Consider the following 20583-nt stretch of genomic DNA (forward strand, 5'->3'; position numbering starts at 1 on the left):
ATCAAAAAATTTGCCCTAAGTCTGATAAAATAGGGCGACTGAATTTTTCTGTGAAAGTCTTTCCATTCCTAATGTAAACATCTACAATATTTATGCATATAAATACATAAAATGTTTGATAATTTATTACTGTATGCTTAATAATATGATCAGCTCAAGAGTAGACATTGATTTTTATTTCATAAACCTTACATTAAACGACCTTCATTTCTCTTCCATAGAGAAAATGCATATGTTGCCTCAAATAACAGCAAATACATAGTAGAAGACTAACAATGCAGAAACTATCTAATAGAATTACCGCAATACATTGTAAAAGCAGATTGGAAGAAACAGCTGGATAAGTACACTGATAATTGTCAAACAATGTTTATAAATTCTCTGGGCTTATGATTCTTGGTATCATAATTTCTCTTGCAGAAATGGTTTTGAGTACACAAGCATAAAGATAATGATGATTAGTCACCAAACATGGAGATGAAAAGCATATGTGTGAAATATTTTATGATTAGCAAGCATTTGCATGGATTATTTATGTTCATAACCAGAAAGGAAGACAAAAGATATTGAAACACACGTACAGCATAAATATTATAATATCAAATGCAAACTGAACAAAAAGCAGGAAAAGCAGGAAACTTGATGTAAGAATTACTGCTTATTATGGAATTGGACATAAAATAGAAGCAACTGCACTCATATCTGATACTGCCAGACTAGATAAATGGCAGGACAGGTTCACTCTGTTCTTCTCCAACATTTCACCTGGCTCAGTTAGCATCATGTGTTACTTCCTTGAAGGCATGCAAAAAAAGTTTAAAAAGTAAGGTACTGCAATCTAATAATAATATCTGACATGTCAGAAACATACTTTAATTGGTGAACTACAGGATTTAAATAGTTTGAAATATTATCTTCTTCTCATAGAATTACTGATATTTTTCTGCAACCTACTGTGATATGAATGTGTGATGTCTCAAAGGATAGAGTAATACGTGAGTTAATTCTTTCTCCTCAATAATACATCAAAGCATTAGATTCTATTTATTTTAATGAAGGCTAGGCTAATCTTGTTTACTTATCTCTTATAAATTAAAGCTTTATAAATTACTTATAAATTGGATATTTATTACTTACTGCTTCCAAGAATGATGCTATTTTGCAGCCATTATATATGATAACAGTTTAATATTATACTGTGGCCATGAAAATAGATTTACTAAGAATCGAATGTAAGTGTTCCTCATATTCTTGGCAGAAGTTGGAAGTCATTTGTTGTATATATCTTTGTTTTCCTTTCTTTCTCTTTATACCTTTTTGTATTTCCATCCCTATTTTCTTCTTACTCTTTATCTTTACTCTTATCTATAGGGAGCTCCACCAATCTCATTGTACATATGTTGTGCAGTGACAATAAAGGTTATTATTATTATCATTTTTCTTTATTGTTAGTTTATGTTGGTTTTTTTAATATTTTTAAGTTTCCCTCTGAAAAAGGGTGTCCTTGTTTTTATTTCCAACATTCAGATTATTAAAAAAAGATGCCATTTCAAATTTGCTATTTTGTGTTCTGAACCTCATGTTGTTTACAGTATCTATGATTGGCTTTAAAAAAAAATCTCCCAGCCATGGAAACTTGAAACACATCAGCAATTAAAATTAAGTAACTTTAAAAATCAAAGCAATTAAAATAGACACAGAATCCATCCTTTCTGTCATTTGTTGCAGCTATTAAGCAATAAAAAGTAAAAAAAATATGTTCAGAAAAAATGTTTTTTTCCCAAGGTGAAAGACATAAATTAACTGTTGCCTGCTTGGCAGTAAAGAGGTCTCAAAGAGAGACGGAGATACAGTATATGGAGAGAGAAAGAGAGAGATGTTACATCATATTATAAGCACATGTGTGAGATTTTTAAAATATAAATATATTATAAAATATAAAATATGTATAGAATGTATCCTACAATTTCAGATTTTGATCCATCAGAATACAAATCACTTGAAATTTTCCAATCAAAAGATTTAACAGCAGTTGTTTTAGCTGAGCTGTGTAAATGAATGTTATATCCTTAATTAACTAAATACATATTAAAATAAATACTATTTCTGTAGGCAGAACTTTAAATGCTCTTAATAAAAAAAAATCTAGACAAGTAACATTTTAGACTATGTATAAATTCTATTACACATAATAAATTCTTTATTTCACACACATTTTACTCCTTGAAAATAATGTACAGTTAACTGCTTTCTCCTCTGTGGCTGTGCCGAATATTGGGCCTCAATCTATGTGCAAATGTATGATAAAATGTAACCATTTTTGAAAACAAATCTAAAGTTTAAGCCGTGTAAAAAAAGCTTTTGACTATAAATGTGCAAAACAATAAACTGATATTACTAGGACTAGACATTAAATAAATATAAATTCTAGTGCAGGAGGGGAAAAGATTAAAATTAATGTTTAATCAGTTGGCATTTTCTCAAAGATTTCCTGAAATACAAACACATAGTCTGGTAAAATATAATAGATAGTAATTGGCTGTCAAGATGGCAAATATATTAACATAGCAATATTTTTAAATGGCTCATTTCTTCAAGAGGACATTCAGTTTTGCAACTAGAAAGCCTGATATAGACTTCATATGTAGTCCTTGCATCATTTTTTGGTTTGTTTTTATTTTGATGAACATGTTTTGATTACTCATATCATATCACTTTTGTTTTGTTTTTATTTTGATAAAATGTTTTGGTTAGTCATACCTCTGTGCCCTTCCTGGACAAAAACCAAACTTGCATTGGTTCTTTTTTACCCTTCATGGAAACAGGACCTCTGTGTTCTAGATGGAACTGTGGATCTGAGTTTTCTGGAGTCATCAGACATCTGAAATTAAACAGATTATAATTAAATAGGAGCATGAATGAAATATAAATGTAGAACATTGAATTTTGGAAGATTTGTTGACACCATTCAGGCTGGCTGTGATTCAATATAAATAAATCTGGAACAGTGCTGGATGTTTCATCCATGAGAAACAGTGATTAGGTCTCTTGGGCTGCCAAAATCTGGATGACCACCAGAAGGGACCAGAGAGTTGCAGAAAACTTTTATTGTTGGCTGTCATGTGGATTTGTACAGCTTGGATCTGGTATCCTCCGTCATAGCCTTCTTTGGAGCAACCATTTGTCTGGCGGCCATAGGATTTCTAACTGAAAAGAACGTGAGGGAACATAGATTTGGCTCTGTTTCTGATCTCTGAAGGCACAGCCTTTCAGTCAATCATTTCCTCCAGAGCATGACCACTCCTGTTATAAAATATTAAATGACATTCATATCTCAGAAGCACAAACAGCAAAAGCATAATTAAAAGTCACACACATAACCTTGATCAGCAGTTCAACTGCTTTTTTAATAACTGCATCAAATGTACCAAATCAACAAGTTCAAATAATCAACATGTTTTGCAGCAAAATATACCATGGACTGAATCAACAGGACATAAATGCACGATAAAAATGAATACATACACCTAAACAGAGCAGGCTGACTAATACAGCATCTTCTTGCATCTTTAGCAGACTCTGCAAGCAAAAAGACACAACAGAATGTCTAGAGTCCAATGATGAATGTATGACATTCAAATCAAGGATTTCCAAAAAAATCAATCAAATCAAGACAAGCTATCAGCAAAGAGCTTTTGAAAAAAAAAAACAGTAGCCACCAATAACATTGATGGTGGCATGAGATTTTAAGTATGCACTTGCACTTTGTTCTTTCATCTGTTGATTGCAGACCATTCAAAGACCCTTTAAAGATAACAAACATATTGCAGCAGGCATTCTGCAGGCAGTCCCTGTCAGGTCCACCATCGTGTCCTGCCATTTGTTGAAAGGTGGAAGGGAGGAGGCTTGCTGGCATTTTTCGCATGCTTTTGCTGTAGATGCTTGGGAATTAGGGAGGGGGATTGTCTTCGGAAATGGAGTGGACTCCCTCCCAGCCGGTTCCAGCCTGAGGATGAACTGTTCTCTGCCTAGTATCCTGGAGTTCCCGATAACAACCTTGTGGCATCACATTGGTTGCCGGTGGACTGGTCAGGAGGGGATTGGGCTTGGCAAAAATAAAAGAATTGCTACTTTTCAGATTCTGCCTAATGTAAGGACCTGCCACTTCAATTTCATGTTGTGCTATCTCCCAGGGGGAAAAACTTCTTCGCTTGTCCCCCATCTTCCTCCTCTTGGGTTTCCTGGGCCTCGCTGGTAGCAGCCTTGGCATGTGCCTCATGTGCCTTCAGGGTTTGTGAGGCAAGGCATGCAGTTCATGATGAATCCCTCCCAAACCCTGAAGGCACACCAGGCAGATGCCAAGGCTGCTACCAGTGAGGCCCGGCAAACCCAAGAGGATGAGTGAGTGTCAGCACTAGACACCACGGTGGGAGTTTCAGTGCTCCAGCCGCTGCCTTGACTGTCGCAGGTAGGGCACCTAGTGGAGTTGCCAGGGCTCCTGCCCTGGTGGGAAGTGGCCAGGTGAGAGCCAGGTGCGGAAAGGCCCCACCCCTTGACATGAAGTTCGATGGAGACTCCCAGCAGTTGGGATTCTTTCTGGCCCACCATCTGACATACATGCAAGAATATGGGCAGGAGATCCCTACCGAAGGTGGCAAGGTGAAAAGCATCATCCTGGCATTGGAAGGGGCCACAGCCTGCTGGATGGTGACCTTCCATAATGCAAATGCATTGGAGCTGAGAAACTTCAATCACTTTATGATGACTATTCATTGGCGATTCGAAGACCTTCTAGCTGACCGCAAAGCAAGGGACCACATCAAGACCATGAATCAAGGTCGCAGGGTAAGGGCAGAGGAATTCCGTGACCTGACATGCAATCTTAATGACTGGCCAGAATGACTGGCCAGAAGATATCCTCATCAGTTGCTTCAAAGATGGGCTGAACAACAACTGCTACAATGCCTAAGTCTTGAAGGGAGCCCCTGCCACCCTTCATGACTGGTACATTCTGGCTGAAGAGTGGAGATCAACCAAGTATGCAACAGGTCCTGCTCGACCCAACTGTGGAAGAAACTGGCCCCATAGAAGAGAGAGGCGGCGAAACCACAAAACCCACAGCTATGTTCCACTGCCTGGAAATGCTTCAAATGTGGCCAGGAGGGACACCAAGCAGCAGAGTGCAAAACTGGCTGCCAAGCCAAGATCCACCCCCCAGGCCCCCTGGAAAAGCCACAAATGCCTCACAGTGGACGAAGAAAATGGAACTGAAGGGAGTAGAGTTTGTAGAGTTCACCCCATCACTGAACCGAGATGGAACTCCGACTCCACCAGTTGATGGCCAGGGGCTAACTGACACCGACACCAACAATGATCCCCTGGTAAGTGGTCCGGTCACACCAGATCGGTCGACACAGAGCTAAGTTTCCAAGCCTCAGGGTTGAAGGCCACCTTACGGACCCTGTGAGACTCAGGCTCCACCAGGTGCCTGGTTAACCCAGCTCTGGTTGAAAAATTAGGAATCTGTTTGAGGCAGCTGAAAGTACCCACTGCATTTTGCCAACTGGACGGATCCGTACTGGGGGCATCCCAGCAACATTTGTCACCGAACCCATAGAAATATGGATGGGGCCCACATAGAGACTTTAAGTTTCATAGTGGCCCCAGGGATGGAATGGCTTCTAGTTTGACTTAGCTAAAGAAGTGAAATCTATACATAAACTGGAGAAGGGGATTGCTAAAACTCTGAACGAGTTGCCCTCCCCGGGAGCAAGTTGGAGTCCAGAAGGCAGCTTCTCCATGGTGGGAAATAGGGCAGCAATGCAGGGACAATAGAAGGACCGCTCTGCTATCCCCAAAGAATACTAAGAGAGGTGTTCAGCAAAAAGGGTTTGGACAAACTCCCCCTTCACTAGCTGATGAACTGTGCTATAGAAATCCTTCCCAGAGCTAAACTACCTAAGCTGAAACTAAATTTAATGACCTTGAGGGAGTTAGATGAACTGCGACTGTTTACTGACAAAAATCTTGTCCATGGTTTTATTCAACTGGCCTGATTCCAGGTAGCAGCCCTGGTTCTGTTCCATGAAAAGAAAGACAGGACTTCAACCCTATGCCTGAATTGCCCCTCAATGACCCACCCGAGTCACGTCACTGAAAGAGTGGGACTCCCAACTGAGAAATATGTGGCAAGTGATGAGGAAGGCATTGGCGGATTCTAATGAGGCTTATAAGAAGCAAGCTGACAAGAAGCATAAAGAACCCAAACCATTTAAGATTGGCGACCGAGTTTATCTTTCCACCTACTTCCTGCAATCTCTACAATCATCAAAGAAGCTGGGACACAAGTTTGTAGGGCCCTTCCCAATCAAACGCATCATTAATGCAGTAATTGTAGAATTAGATTTGCCCAAATCCCTTCGACAGGTTCACCCCGTGTTTCATTGCACCTTATTGAAGTCTAAGGTCACTTCTCCCATTAGACCTAAACTTCTACCAACCCCCAGAACCTTTCATGATAGAAGGGGAACAACACTTTGAAATCTGGGAAATTCTAGATTCCCGTAAGCATAGGGGAACCCTTCAGTACCTGGTGGCATGAAAAGATTTCCCAACAGCTCAGAATGAATGGGTGGATCACCACCATATTAGAGCCCCTAAACTTGTAAAACACTTCCATAATCAGTATCCTGACAAACCCAAATGACATTTCTCTTGTTTTATGTTCAGGACTAATGTTGCTGTTCAGGGGGGCAGCATCTAAGGTCCACCATCATGTCCTGCCATTCTGTGAGAAGGGGGGGGCTCACTGGCATTTTTCACTTGCTTTTGCTGTACTGCTTGGGAATTAGGGAGGGGGATTGTCTTCAGAGATGGAACAGACTCCCTCCCAGCTGGTTCCAGCCTCGTTTCAAGGCTGTCAGGCCCTGAGGGTGAACTGTTAGCTGCCTAGTATCTCGGAGTTCACAACCTTGCAGGATCATATTAGCTGCCAGTGGACTGGTCAGGGGGAGTTGGGTTTGGGGAAATGAAAGAATTGCTGTGTGTTTTGCTCGAGACTTTTCAGATTCCACCTTGCTTTCCTGAAATCACTCTCTCTCAGTAAACATTTCTTTTGATTCAACTTAATGGATTCAAGAGTCTTACGTTCTTGAGGGACCAGCTGGGGCAAGTCCTTACAGTCAACATCACCAAGACCAAACACAGAGTACACACATTCATAATGCCCCTTAGGTTCGGAAAATAGATAGATCAAGGAAAATACAATGCACAATGTCAAAAAATAAAAACAAAATAGGGAGAACAACCTTTCACTTTCCAGTGGTGGTATGTGAAAGCAGTGACAAGCAAATAGATAAAAGATACACTAGAATCCAGCATCTTCCATTATGCAGAATGTCTGATCATCCAAAGCCATCATCTGAATAATAGTACCTATCATAGTCATCCATGCACATTCCTAGTTAGGCTACTGAAATTTAGTATCTTGGTTTTCATTTAAATATTAAGATTATATTTGGCAAAAGTTACATTATAAAGACCACTCAGACTGTTTGAAAATGATTACATTATTATCTGGGCAATGCTAAGTTTTTTACTTTAAATAGTTTATGTAAAATGACATGTATAAATTGAAGCAAAGGGACTACAGGTAATCCTTGATTTACCGCCATTCATTTAGTGACTGTCCAATGTTACAATAGCACTGAAAAAAGTGACTTATGACCAGTCCTTGCACTTACAATCACTGCAGCATCCCCACAGTTATGTGATCAAATTTCAGATGCTTGAAAACCGTATATTTATGATAACTGTTACATGTCCCAGGGTCATGTGAACCTCACAGCTGACAAGCAAAGTTAACATGGAAAGGTTGATTCGCTTAATGACTATGTGATTCACTTAACAATTGTGGCCAAAAAGATTGTAAAATAGGGTGCAACTCACTTAACAACCACATAACCAAGCAACAGAAATTCTGGTCTCAACTGTGGTCATAAATTGAGCATTATTTGTATGGTAAATTACTTCCATACTGTTATGACAAAAATAACAAGAGTGTATCCATATTTTACCAGGAATTTATCTCAAAATTAAACTTTAATTAATTAAATTGAAAGAAAATATCCTTAGAGTAAATTTCATAAAAGCACCTTGTGGTTTAACATTTGTGGTTTGGAAATAGATACAATGATACAAGTAAACTTAATTTCTCACCTATAAGTATATTCAGAGACATTGATCTTTCCTTTTTCACCTGTCGTTTCTGTTCTGCTTGTGAGATTTACAGTGTTCCCAAAAAGACAATAACGTGGCATCCTTTGGCCAATGACACCTGTGACCACTTCTCCAGTGTGAATACCTATTGTTATCTATTATAAAAAATTAATAGAAAAGAAAATGATATCAAGTTGATTTATTATTAGGTCAACAGTATCATTAGTAAGTAATGGGAATGTACTATGAATATGAAATTAAATATTAACTTTATGCTTAATTTTAACTGAATTTATATACCAAAATATGTAACACAACACTACAAACCTAGAACAAATATAGCATAGTCAGTCTATTTCAACTTTTCACTTATACAACTGAACTAGAAAATCATTCAATGTAATTCTGAAAACATCTACACTTTCTCTAAGAATGGTAAAATAAAATTATGTATTTATAAATGTAACTAATTGCCTGGTAAAGAATTGCAAAGAAATGTTAGTCTATTGGTCCATCTTTTTCCAGATAAATTAGAATATATTATATTATAGAGACATGTTAAATACATAGGATTTCTTCTCCTTGTCCATAATTTTAAACTAATGAATCCTCAGTTTTAAGAACTCTTTTATTTATAGCTATATACATTATGTCACAGAAGTGAGTACACTCCCTTACATTTTTTAAATGTAAAGTAGTGAGTATACAGCTTGTATAACAGTGTAAATGTGCTGCTCCCTCAAAATAATGCAACACACAGCCATTCATAGACTCATCAGACCACTGGACATGATTCCAGGAATCCATGTCCTAAGTCTGCTTGTCTGCAGCAAACCGTTTGCAGACTTTCTTGTGCATCATCTTTAGAAGAGGCTTCCTTTTGGGACAACAGCCCTGCAGACGAATTTGATGCAGCATGCAGTGTATGGTCTGAGCATTGACAGACTAACCCTCCCACCCCTTCAACCTCTGCAGCAATGCTGGTAGCACTCATACGTCTATTTCCCAAAGCCAACCTCTGGATATGACGCTGAGTATGGGCGCTCAACTTCTTTGGTCGACTATAGCGAGGCCTATTCTGAGTGGAACCTGTCCTGTTAAACCATGTATGGTCTTGGCCACCGTGCTGCAGCTCAGTTTCAGGGTCTTGGCAATCTTCTTATAACCTAGGCCATCTTTATGTAGAGCAACAATTAGTTTTTTCAGATCCTCGGAGAGTTCATTGCCATGAGGTGCCATGTTGAACTTCCAATGACCAGTATGAGAGAGAGCGATAACACCAAATTTAATACACCTGCTCCCCCTTCACACCTGAGGCCTTGTAACACTAACACGTCACATGACACCAGGGAGGGAAAACGGCTACTTGGGCCCCATTTGGACATTATCACTTAGGGGTGTACTCACTTTTGTTGCCAGTAGTTTAGACATGAATGGCTGTGTGTTGCGTTATTTTAAGGGGACAGCACATTTACACTGTTATACAAGCTGTATATTCACTATTTTACATTGTAGCCAAGTGTCATTTCTTCAGTGTTGTAACATGAAAAAATATTTACAAAATGTAAATATTTTTTGTAAAAATATTTACAAAATATTTACAAAATGCTATAGCTATATAGCAACAAGGAATTAGTAAGTAAAAAAAGTAGCAGACAGATTTCTCGTAATATGGCTCCTCACCTTGCTTATTTTTATGGAGTTTAAAAACCTGAAAGTTGATTCTACATTAAGTCAGGACAGAAATTGCACCATAATAAAATCCCTAAATCCCATAATATGTTGCCAATCACTGACCTGAACAGATTCTCCATCAACTTGAACTTGTCCAGCTATTTCCATCATATCCAAAGCTAAATGGCAGATAGAACGTGCATGATGAATGCATGGTTCTGGCAAGCCACTTACTGTCATATATTTGTCTCCAACTGTCTCAACCTAGCAAAATATAAACCTGAAAGTTATGATATTCCTTTCCTTTGCTTGCCTCAGTAAAATAATGACCTTTGATTATCAATCATCTGGCATTAAAGCAGTATCATTTCATTAGAAAGAGTATTTTCACAGTTATCAAACATGAACATATTTACTCGATCTTCCCCATTTTTTACAAATCCTAAGAAGCTAAAACCTTCAGTACATACACTTATATCAATAATTATGGGAGATGCATTCTTAACACATATAAAAGAAATCAAGTTCTGGAAAATTATATTAACTTCTCATCTGAATGTAGCACTTTTTTTGCCCCAAAATAACATAATTTCCATCTTAATATACCCACTGGCTTCATTTGCCAAAATTCCAGTATGGTCAATACAAGAAATTTTATTTAAAAATAAGTCTGAGATTAGGAAGTACATCAAAATAAATATCTCCCAATAAGCCACACAAAGAAGTGCAAGACCACAGATCACAACAATCTTTTCCTGGAAGAATAAACCTATTATCTATATTATTTTATAGCAGTAGTTAAAACAATTTTCCTGAATGTTATTCAACCCACAGTGACATATAATATTAAAAATTATCACTCCTGTATGGTTAAACATAATAAAATAGAATTTATTATTATTATGTTTATCTGTATACAAGGCTCTAACAATCTGTTGACCAAAACTGTTATTTCATTCTATTTCATGATAAACCAACCTGGAATTTAACTTCAGATTGTAAATACTGTGCCTAGCATCAGACTATATAAGCCCATATTAGGAAAGTTGCCAAGAGATAGTTTGAGACTTCAGTAAAATGTTACATCTCTAGCTTCTGTTGTTTGTAATACATAAAGAAATGTGCTCAGCCATACATCTTAACACTATTTGTTATAAACTGGTCATTACAATGTTACCCTCTTCACAGAACAGAAATGAGATATCAGATTTACCTTAAAAACAAATGGGTTTTTTCGTGAATCAGTCAAAATATCAAATCTTGTATAAAGATCGTTTAAAAGATTGACAATTTTCATAGCTCCTTCTCCAGAGGCATGTTTACTGCAGAAGGCATTGAAACCAACAATGCCACTAAACAATATAGTCACATTATCATAACGTTTTGCTGGTACAGGACGCTTGTGTCTCAGTTCATTGGCCACAGATGGAGGAAGCACAGAATACAATAATCTATATAAGTTTATGTAACAGTAGCAAGGAAAAAATAGAAAAGAAATAAATTGATGTTATTCCGATAAATTTATCATATTCATGTCTAGTATTCACTGATTAAAAAATTTAGCATATTCTACAGCAGACATTAATTTGTATTATAAAGTTTACTTCTAAACAAACAACAAAATAAATATATACAGTACATTATTTTATACATTTATTTATTTATCTTATTTTATTACTATTTATACAGGCATACACGATTTAAGCCCAATGTAGGCAAATTATATTCTGCTGAATAGATATATGGTTAAAATCCTAGTAATATGCTTCTTAACAATAATTATATTATCAATAGTTAACAATTTTTGTAGTACTTCATTTGGATTTGTTACATGTTTCTGATTTTTTTTTACTGATTTGAATTTAATGCAGCAATCTTCAACCTTTTTGGCTCTGCGAACCAGCAGGGGAAGGAGGTAGAAGAGCGTTTGGTTCTGCACAATCAGCAGGCACACATACTCACGAAGCTCCATTTGCACAAGCGGCAGGCACACACATCTGCTGCCTGCACAAATGCAGATTCATGTGCTCACTTGCATGGCCCGATTTCCCATGGACCATGGACTGGTTGTGAGCTGCAGACCAGGGGATTGGGGACCCCTGATTTAATGCATAATGACTTTTGTAACAGAAAATACTGTTACAAAACAAAAATTGGATGACAAACTCAGTTGTAGCCCATGATACATTAGAATATCCTTGAGATACACTCTCATAAGTAGAAATTAATTTGGCAATGATGACTACATATTATGAGGAGTGAATTGCAACTCGCCTAGATTGTGAAGGCTGAAGAATGCATTTAATACAAAGCTTCAGAACCATGTCTTTTTAAAAAATATACACTAAAATTAGTAATTTATATGATTAAACTACATATGAACATTCCATTAGAAAGTTCAGACATTGCAGATTGTTTAGTTTAGTGGCATGACACTAAACTACTTTCACTGTATTCAAACATTTATATCTTCTTTATCCACCCAGACTGATAAGAGAAATGGTAACCTAAATATAAAGGTCACATGTGTGCAAGAACTGTAAATAGAAAACATTCTCAGGCTTCAATAAGAGACATGTTTGTGTTTCTTTGTTCAATATTTTTATCTTACTTTATCTAGAGTAATGACTTTAACTAGGCAATTAGGAATCAGAGTTGTTTATGAGCCTCCAAACAGAGGACAACAGAGGGATAAAAATTGATTATTTATACCATTTCATATTCAAAGTAAGAGATTAAATCTTACGTATCTGTCTTCTTCTTTTCATCTTCCAAAGCTCTTAAAGTATGCTGGAGCCTATCCGTTAATATTTCCAGTTCTTGTGTCAGTTTGTATTCCTCTCGGAATTGCTCTCCCAAAAGGACCAAATCACGAGTAGCATCATGCAGGGGAATGTCACTTAAGTACAGTCCTCTTCTAGTTAAGTCATCCAAATTCATCACACTAATCAATTAAAAATGAATGAGAAAATGGCAGGGCAAGATTTTCCTGGTACTTATGTAGAAGATACTGATTAATCTGTTTTGCAAATATTCTTCAATTGCCAAAAAGTAACAATATATCTCTATTTCATAATTTAATACACTATTAATATTGCATTTTTTAATTCTTCTATGTGGTACATTTAACAACATTAGCATTATTCTGCTGCAATAACTGATTCTTTTACAACATTGTTTGAAATCAAAGCCAAAATACAAGCAATTAAACACTTTTATCGGGGAACTTTAATCATTACCACCCATCCTTCTATTGCCTATATTTTTCTTAGTGTTATTATACTTTGATACTTTCCCCAGCAGTGATACTCAGCTTCAGGAATGGACTTTACAGCAGGGAACCCTAACGCCGAGTCTGTGGACCAACACCAGGCCATAACATGCCAGAAACTGGGTCGCACAAACAAGCAAAGCCCCATCTGTTGGATGCAGGCAGCATACAAGACCACACCCCCTCCGGTCCACGGAAAAACCTCTCTCCATAGAACCAATTCCTGGTGCCCAAAAAGTTGGGGGCTGCTGTTATACAGGGATGCAGGACAAGCAGAAATCACCTCCTGATCAAGAATCAAAAGGAAGCGGGCTTCCGGTTCTGGTCGCCGTCGTTGCCAGACGGTCTTTTATGATCGCCAGCCCCGCCGCCCATAAAGAGCCGCCTCCACAGCTGAAAGACGGCTCGAAAAAACTCCGCTTCTTTGAAGAAGCGTGAGGAGAGCCGGCGAGAGCAGGTAGAGCCCCTGCGAAGTCCCCAGAGTGTCCTTTTTGCCTCTGGGGAGGAAGCAGGATGAGGCTCCCTATCCAGCTCGCCGAGGCTCCAGACGACGGAGGAACTCTGCTTATTGCAGAGCCAGACGGCGTGACCAACGTAATTAGTGAAAGTTAAAGGATTAAAATAAACAGAGTGAAATCCGGATTTGGAATCTAAAACTGCAAGTATATATATTACCCCTGTGATTGGATTTAAGATTGAAGAAAGAATGAAGGTTTAAAATGGCGCCCGGCTTTAGTTGCTTTAAAGGAAAAAAAAAAAAAAAGCTGAAAGCGAAAGTGGACTTGCCTGATTGTTTCAGTATGCTATAAAGTATCTAAAATAACAGCGCTGGTTAGAAGAGAAGGAAAAAGTTTTTTTTTCCAAACTGTCTTTATGTTCTATCTCCCTTAGAGACTTGATTAATTCTGAGAGGATTTTGTGCTGGTGAGAAGGGAGAGAAGATTTCCTTCTTAAAAAAGAGTCTGTCTGTGTGGGAGAATGGCTTTAAAGCTAGATAACAAAGCTGTATGGGGGGGTTCCCCTACTCATAAGTTACAAGAGCAGTTTTTAAGCACTGATTTTAAAGATTTGAAGGAATTTATTATTGTGCTTATGGACCAGAAGTTTGAGAAATTTCAACAGGAAACTAAGAAACTGGTGCAAGAAAGGCATGATAAGATGAAGCGAGATTTTTTGACAGTTCTGACTGGCTTCTCAGAAATAATTCTTCAGATTGATAAAAAAATCGAAGAAACCAACTTAGAAGTAGAGTCTAAAATGAAGGAAGCTGATTATAAGATCTATAATGTAGATAATAAAATGCAAAGGATTGAAAATGAAGTTACAATGATGCAATTTAAATTTATGGAATTTGCTGTAAGACTGAGGGGGATAAAGGAAAATAACAGAGATTTGAGAAGGATCTGTGCTGATGCCTTGGCTGTGATGTTAAAAGTTAGCCCTGAAGAGGTTCTGTCCAAAATTGATAAGATTTACAGAGTGAATTCTTGGGTAGCAAGACAAAGGCAATTGCCCAGAGATGTAGTGATATATTTTACAGATAAAAGAATAAGAAATGACATCTTGCAAAAGTCTTTTGTTTCTACCCTACAAGTGGATGGAAGGCAGGTTGGGATTTACAAAGAGTTGCCGCCTAAGATATTAAAAGACAGAAAAGATTTTGGATTTTTGGTGATTGAACTAAAGAAACAACAGATTCCATACAGATGGGATGTCCCAGTGGCATAAGATTGACGTATCAAGGAGAAAGATATCGATTAAATACTGTTGAAAAAGCGGAAGAATTTTATCGCAATGTTTTTAAAATTGGCCCAACATTTCCACGTATATTGTCAGTGTCAGGAATACAGGAGGGAGATAAAGAAAAGCAAATTAAAGTCCAGTGGAAGCAGATGGAGGTGGAGCCAATGGAAATACAAACTACAGGGGGCTCTTTGGATCACTCGCGCTTGGATTATCCTTTAAAGGTTTTAGCTGGACCACTTAAAAACACAAGAGAAGCGGCTGTGGATCTTGATCTAATGTCCTGCACAGTTAAAGATCAATATACAACTCGAACAGCATATAAACAAATTCCAGAAAAGCAACAACAGCAGAGCTTCAAGCCACCACAAGGCAAGAAAAAAAGCAGGTTCCACAAAACTAGAAAGTTTTAGACCAATACTTCTTTTGAATATGGATTATAAAATTTTTGTAAAACTATTATCCAACATATCAATGCCAGTTATCTAAGAACTGATTTATGTTTATGTAGGACTTATAGAAGGCAGATATATGAAAGATAATGTGAGGCAATTATAGACTTATTGGACTATCTTGAGAAGAATAAACAGATCCCTGCAGTGTTGGTGTTTAAGCATGTGGAAAAGGTCTGTAATTGAGTGAATTGGAACTTTCTATTATAGATTTTAAGAAAGATGGATTATGTGTACGTTGAAGGGAATAATTATGAGGCAAGAGGACTACGGAACAAGGGCATTTGCAGTTGATCTGGTTGTTACCCTAACACGATTGATGGAATTAATAATCTAGATGGAACACTTTGCAGAAGATATTATATGGAATATAAATATAAAGTCACTCGGGGGGGTTTATACATAAAAGTATTTCTTAACGATGTGGGCAGATGGCAACTAAAGACACTAAATACTCTGTTGGAAGAAGAATCTGATGTGATTGTTTAGATTTTATAAATAATTATATATGGCGGACCTGCGGGAAAGTGGGTGAAACAAAACTGATAGGGTATATGGTGATAGATTAGGTTATACTGGAAAAGGGGTGTTATTGAAGAATGGACTCTGAAGCTGGCTAGTCTTGTAGAAATGGTGAAGTTATCAGCATATATAAAAGACCGGACACAAGAGATTTATGTAAGGGAGTGGAGGATAGGGATAGATTATGTGTAGAATAAATATTAAACTAAGAAGTATTAGATAATTTTTAGATGAATGTTGTCTAGAAATGTATAGTTTACAGGGGATAGTATACTAGAATGTCAGGAAGAAATGTATAATTGGATTTCATTCTAGGGAAGCCATGGGGGGAGGGTAGGGTAAGGGAGGGTTAGGCAGGGAAAGTGGGGGGGAAGGGGAAAAAATTTGTATTTGTAAAACTTTTTCAATTAAAAAAAAAAGAATCAAAAGGAAGCTTCTAATGTAGCAATATAACATAAAACAAACACAGAACCTTTTGCATCACAGCGTTTTGGTTTCAAAGGCTGCAATTCTAGTTGTTGCAATAAATGCGCACATCTTATTTGCTTACCTTGGAGAACAAAGAAAAAGAATACTATCTGCTTCAGGTAAGTAGATCATTTGCCCTTTCAGGCGTAAACAGCTAATTTCTGTACCAGTCAATTCATCTTCACATTCCAATTTTTCTACATCCAAAAGTCCTTCCTTTTAAAGAACAAAAAGAAAATTCAATGAAAAGTACCATTGTTATAAGCCTGTGCCCTCAGGGGTCACCCAGAGAAAACTTTAATGCTTTTATTTCTGATTTTCTGATCTTTACCTAAACAAATATTATAAAGAAAAGCATTTCCGTTGTTGTAAAACCCAGTTCTCAACTCTGGGTGGCTCAAAACAATCAAAAGGAAGAAATTACAATAGAACATTAAAAAAGATTTTTTAAAAAATAGATAACAAGAATGATAGCCTGAATGGAAACAAAACAAGAGTGTCACTCTCCCTTGTCAAAGGCCTGGTTGAAGAGCCAAGTCTTTACCATATTCTGAAAAATAGCAGGATAGGGACCATATGGATCTCAGGAGAAATCCCATTCAGGAGGGGAGGCACTGAGACAGAGAATGTACACTTCCAAGGTCCAAATAGAAAGCAAAGGTTAACCATAGGAACTCGGAGCATACCAATTATTCAGTACAGATTAATTAATCCCTATTCAGAAACTAGGCCCTAAGCAGGGGTGGGTTCTAAAATTTTTTACTACCGGTTCTGTGGATGTGGCTTATTTTGTGGGCGTGGTTTGATAGTCATATGATAATTCTTTAGGATTTAGCAGAGGTACTGGTCTACCAGACTTTTAACTGCTTGCAGAACCGTACCGGTCTACCCATTTGTTTTTGGAGTGTTCCAGTCTACCTATTTGTTTTTGGCGTGCACCAGTCTACCCGTTTGTTTTTGGAACGCACTGGTCTACCACCATACTGCCTTTTACCGCTGATCAGCTGTAGGGCGGCCCTTTGAAGCGCCGCAGCAAGAGTTTAAACAGTTTTTTTCCTTCTAGCCGATCAGCTGGGACTCGGGAGGCAGCAAATAGATTGGGGACAGGACCAGGCAGAGGTGGTATTTACTGGTTCTCCGAACTACTTAAAATTTCCACTACCAGTTCGCAAGAACCGGGGAGAACCGGTAGCAACCCACCACTGGCCCTAAGCCTTGTAAAGCTTTATAGCATGGGTGTCAAACTTGCCATCTCATGTTGCTGTTACGTGACGTTTTGGGACGTTTTCCCCATTTGCGGAGCTGGGGTGGGCATGACCTGCATGTGACACATCTGGCCCATGGGCCGCCAGTTTGAGACCCCTGCTTTATAGGTAACGACCAGCACTTCAATTGCATCCAAAAGCAAATTGGCAATGTGTGCAGCCGGTAAAACAGAGGTTTACTGGGAATACCAAGGCATGCCTACCACTGCTCATGATGCTGCATTCTGGACCAGCTGGGGCTTCCAGTGGCCCACCAGCCCTATGTACAGCCACAAGACAATAGTCAACATGACCATGGTATGAGTGACTATCTAAAGGTCCTGAAAGTGTGCAAGTGGTACAGCAGAGGCTGCCTTTTTGACCACAACTGCCATTGGTTCTTTAAGCATAAGCTTTAGGTCCATGAAGATTCACAGACTGTGCAAGCCCATCCAAGATCCAAGATGGAATATCCTCATATATGGACAGTCAAAAGATAACAGAATAACAGAATTGGAAGGGACCTTGAATGTCTTCTAGTCCAACTCCCTGCTCAGGCAGGAAGCCCTATACTGTTTCAGACAAATGATTGTCCAATCTCTTCTTAAAAACTTCCAGGGTTGGAGCATTCAGAACTTCTGGAGGCAAGTTGTTCCACTGATTAATTGTTCTAACTGTCAGGAAATTTCTTTTTACTTCTAGGTTGGTTCTCTCCTTGATTAGTTTACATCCACTGCTTCTTGTCCTGCCTTCAGGCACTTTGGAGAACAGGTTGACTCTCTCTTCTTTGCAGCAACCCAGAGATGGGTTGCTGCCAGTTTGGACCAGTTCACCCGAACTGGTTGTTCCAATTCTACGCTGTTCAGAGAATCGGCAAATTGGATCACTAGCTGGCCCAGCCCCGCCTGTTTTTTGGGCCATTTTCAGGCTGTTTTTCTGGCCAAAATCACCCCAAAAAACAGTCTGAAATCTGCCTGAAAAATGGCCTGTTTTTTTGGATGGTTTTCGGGCGGTTTTCAGGCCTTTTTTCAGGCCATTTTCAGGCTGTTTTTCTGGCCAAAATCACCCCAAAAAACAGCCTAAAATCTGCCTGAAAAATGGCCTGGTTTTTGGGATGGTTTTCGGGCGGTTTTCAGGCCTTTTTTCAGGCTGTTTTTCAGTCCAAAAATGCCCCCAAAAAGCTGGCTGCAAGAGAAAGAGAAGCCAGGTGAGCTGGACCCAGACATGCCCCGGGTCCCCCTCGTTCCAGAAGCAGCAACCTTGCACTCTTCCCCTCTCTATTAGCCCCTTCTTCGCACAGGATAGAGAGGGAAAAGCAACAGCAACAGAGACAGAGAGGGAAAAGGAGGTGGCATTTCTATGTGCTCCCGTTTCTGTGTGGCACTCTCCCCTCAATGCTAGCGGCTGCCGCTGCCCCCTTCTCCCTCTCCGTTTTCAAAAACACTTGAAAGCATTTTTACTATTTCAAACTAACATGAGTTTTAAGTCTTTTCTTCTAGTAAAACAGATATCTATTGAAAAATTGCCAATTCGGTTTTAGATTACCTTACTCCTTAACACAAACACTGTGTTGATATGTGAGAGGATTCCATGGAAACTAATATCAATATGAGGCCGAACCAATGAAAATACTGATAATAGATTGCAATATCCTGGCTGGAGCTGAAATATAAAGAAAAAAGAAAGAAAAACATTTTAAAACTTTGAATTCTGGTTAGTTATTGCAGTCCATTTTTCTATGTTCTGTCTGTGGTTTTAATATAATAATATTTAGTGAACTAGTGCTCATATTGTACAATTAAATAATGGACCTTTTGCATAAAAAAATAAATTGAATAAGAGTTGTCCAAGCTCCAGGATGAAAGAATGAATCCTATCTTCAATCGCACTGAGCAAGGAAATATTCTAAAACAGTATTTTTCAGCCTTGCATGATGGCTGGGTAATTTTGGGAGTTGAAGTCCACATGTTAAAGTTGCCAAGATTGAGAAACACTTCTATAAACAATCTCTATACCTCACTCTGTGTTCTACAATCCACAGCAGTAATTCAAGCAACACTTGTAGAAAGTGATGGCCACTTCTACTTTGACCTGTTCCATGTGGCCCTATTCACAACTTTCATGTTTACAGTGATTCAGGCTGCATAGGCTAAAATAAATTCAAATGGACTCTTTAATGAAAAAAATTTAGGATGAAAAACTCTAGGCTTTTCATCAAGGATTGTATTCCATTGTCATACTATATGAAAATCAACCTGAAAGGGGTGGGAAAAGGAAAAGTAGAGGCATGAAATAATATAAATATTTTGAAATGCTGGCTTACTTAATATTTGCTAATTAAAAAGGGAAAAAAACTTTTCAACTCGTAATATAGGTATAGCTAATTATGAACTGAAAACTATTTAAAATATATAAGTGCACCAATATATAAACTACACCAATCAGGGCTTATGCTTGTTTTTCAGCATTAATATTTTTAAACGAAATGTTTAAAAGTTGATTATTAAAACTTCATGTGTGCAGATTCAGATATAATAGTAAAAAAAGGAGAAATATGAAATACATTTCATAGTTCAAATAGTGCATACAAAATATTGAATAATAGAACTGGTATAAGAAAAGTGAATAGAATGGTAGAAAGTCTGGAATTCAAAAGCTTTGCAGGAAAAACAAGAATCCTTACCTGGGGAAGGACTCTATATATTGCATTTCCACACTGAGTGACAACTAGGTCTCTGTCAAATATAATGTGGAAAGGAAAAGCCTTGCAAAATGTATATGGACTGATGCGAGACTCTTGAGTACCGTTCTCTTCAAATCTGTCAAGATCTTCATAAAAATCTTCTTCTTTGGATTCTTTTTCTTCAATTAAGAACTGAATATGGTCACACTCTTCATTTCTTTGTTGAATAACCTGGACATCACAAAGAAAAGCTGGTTAATACAAAAATAGTCTATTTTTATTCTTTAGCAACAAATGTTGCTCATACTA

The 20583-nt window shown here is 37.9% G+C and overlaps 1 protein-coding gene across 1 annotated transcript in view; it reads right to left on the bottom strand.

Annotated features, from left to right (window-relative positions):
* Positions 1-578: 578 nt before the first annotated feature.
* GUCY1B1 (guanylate cyclase 1 soluble subunit beta 1) overlaps positions 579-20583 on the bottom strand; it is a 126479-nt gene continuing 106474 nt past the window's right edge. The window contains exons 5-13 of the mRNA XM_070948219.1: positions 20275-20505; positions 19137-19253; positions 16430-16563; positions 12638-12835; positions 11105-11342; positions 10015-10155; positions 8218-8372; positions 2761-2881; positions 579-794 (exon numbers count right to left, since the gene is read on the bottom strand). Of these exons, the coding sequence (XP_070804320.1) occupies positions 771-794; positions 2761-2881; positions 8218-8372; positions 10015-10155; positions 11105-11342; positions 12638-12835; positions 16430-16563; positions 19137-19253; positions 20275-20505 (1359 nt within the window). The 3' untranslated portion in view covers positions 579-770. The remainder of the gene's footprint in view (positions 795-2760; positions 2882-8217; positions 8373-10014; positions 10156-11104; positions 11343-12637; positions 12836-16429; positions 16564-19136; positions 19254-20274; positions 20506-20583) is intronic.

This window comes from Pituophis catenifer, unplaced genomic scaffold (genome assembly GCF_029215685.1).
Source record: "Pituophis catenifer annectens isolate HBS135680 unplaced genomic scaffold, rPitCat1.0.hap2 SCAF_8, whole genome shotgun sequence".
Lineage (NCBI taxonomy): Eukaryota > Metazoa > Chordata > Lepidosauria > Squamata > Colubridae > Pituophis > Pituophis catenifer.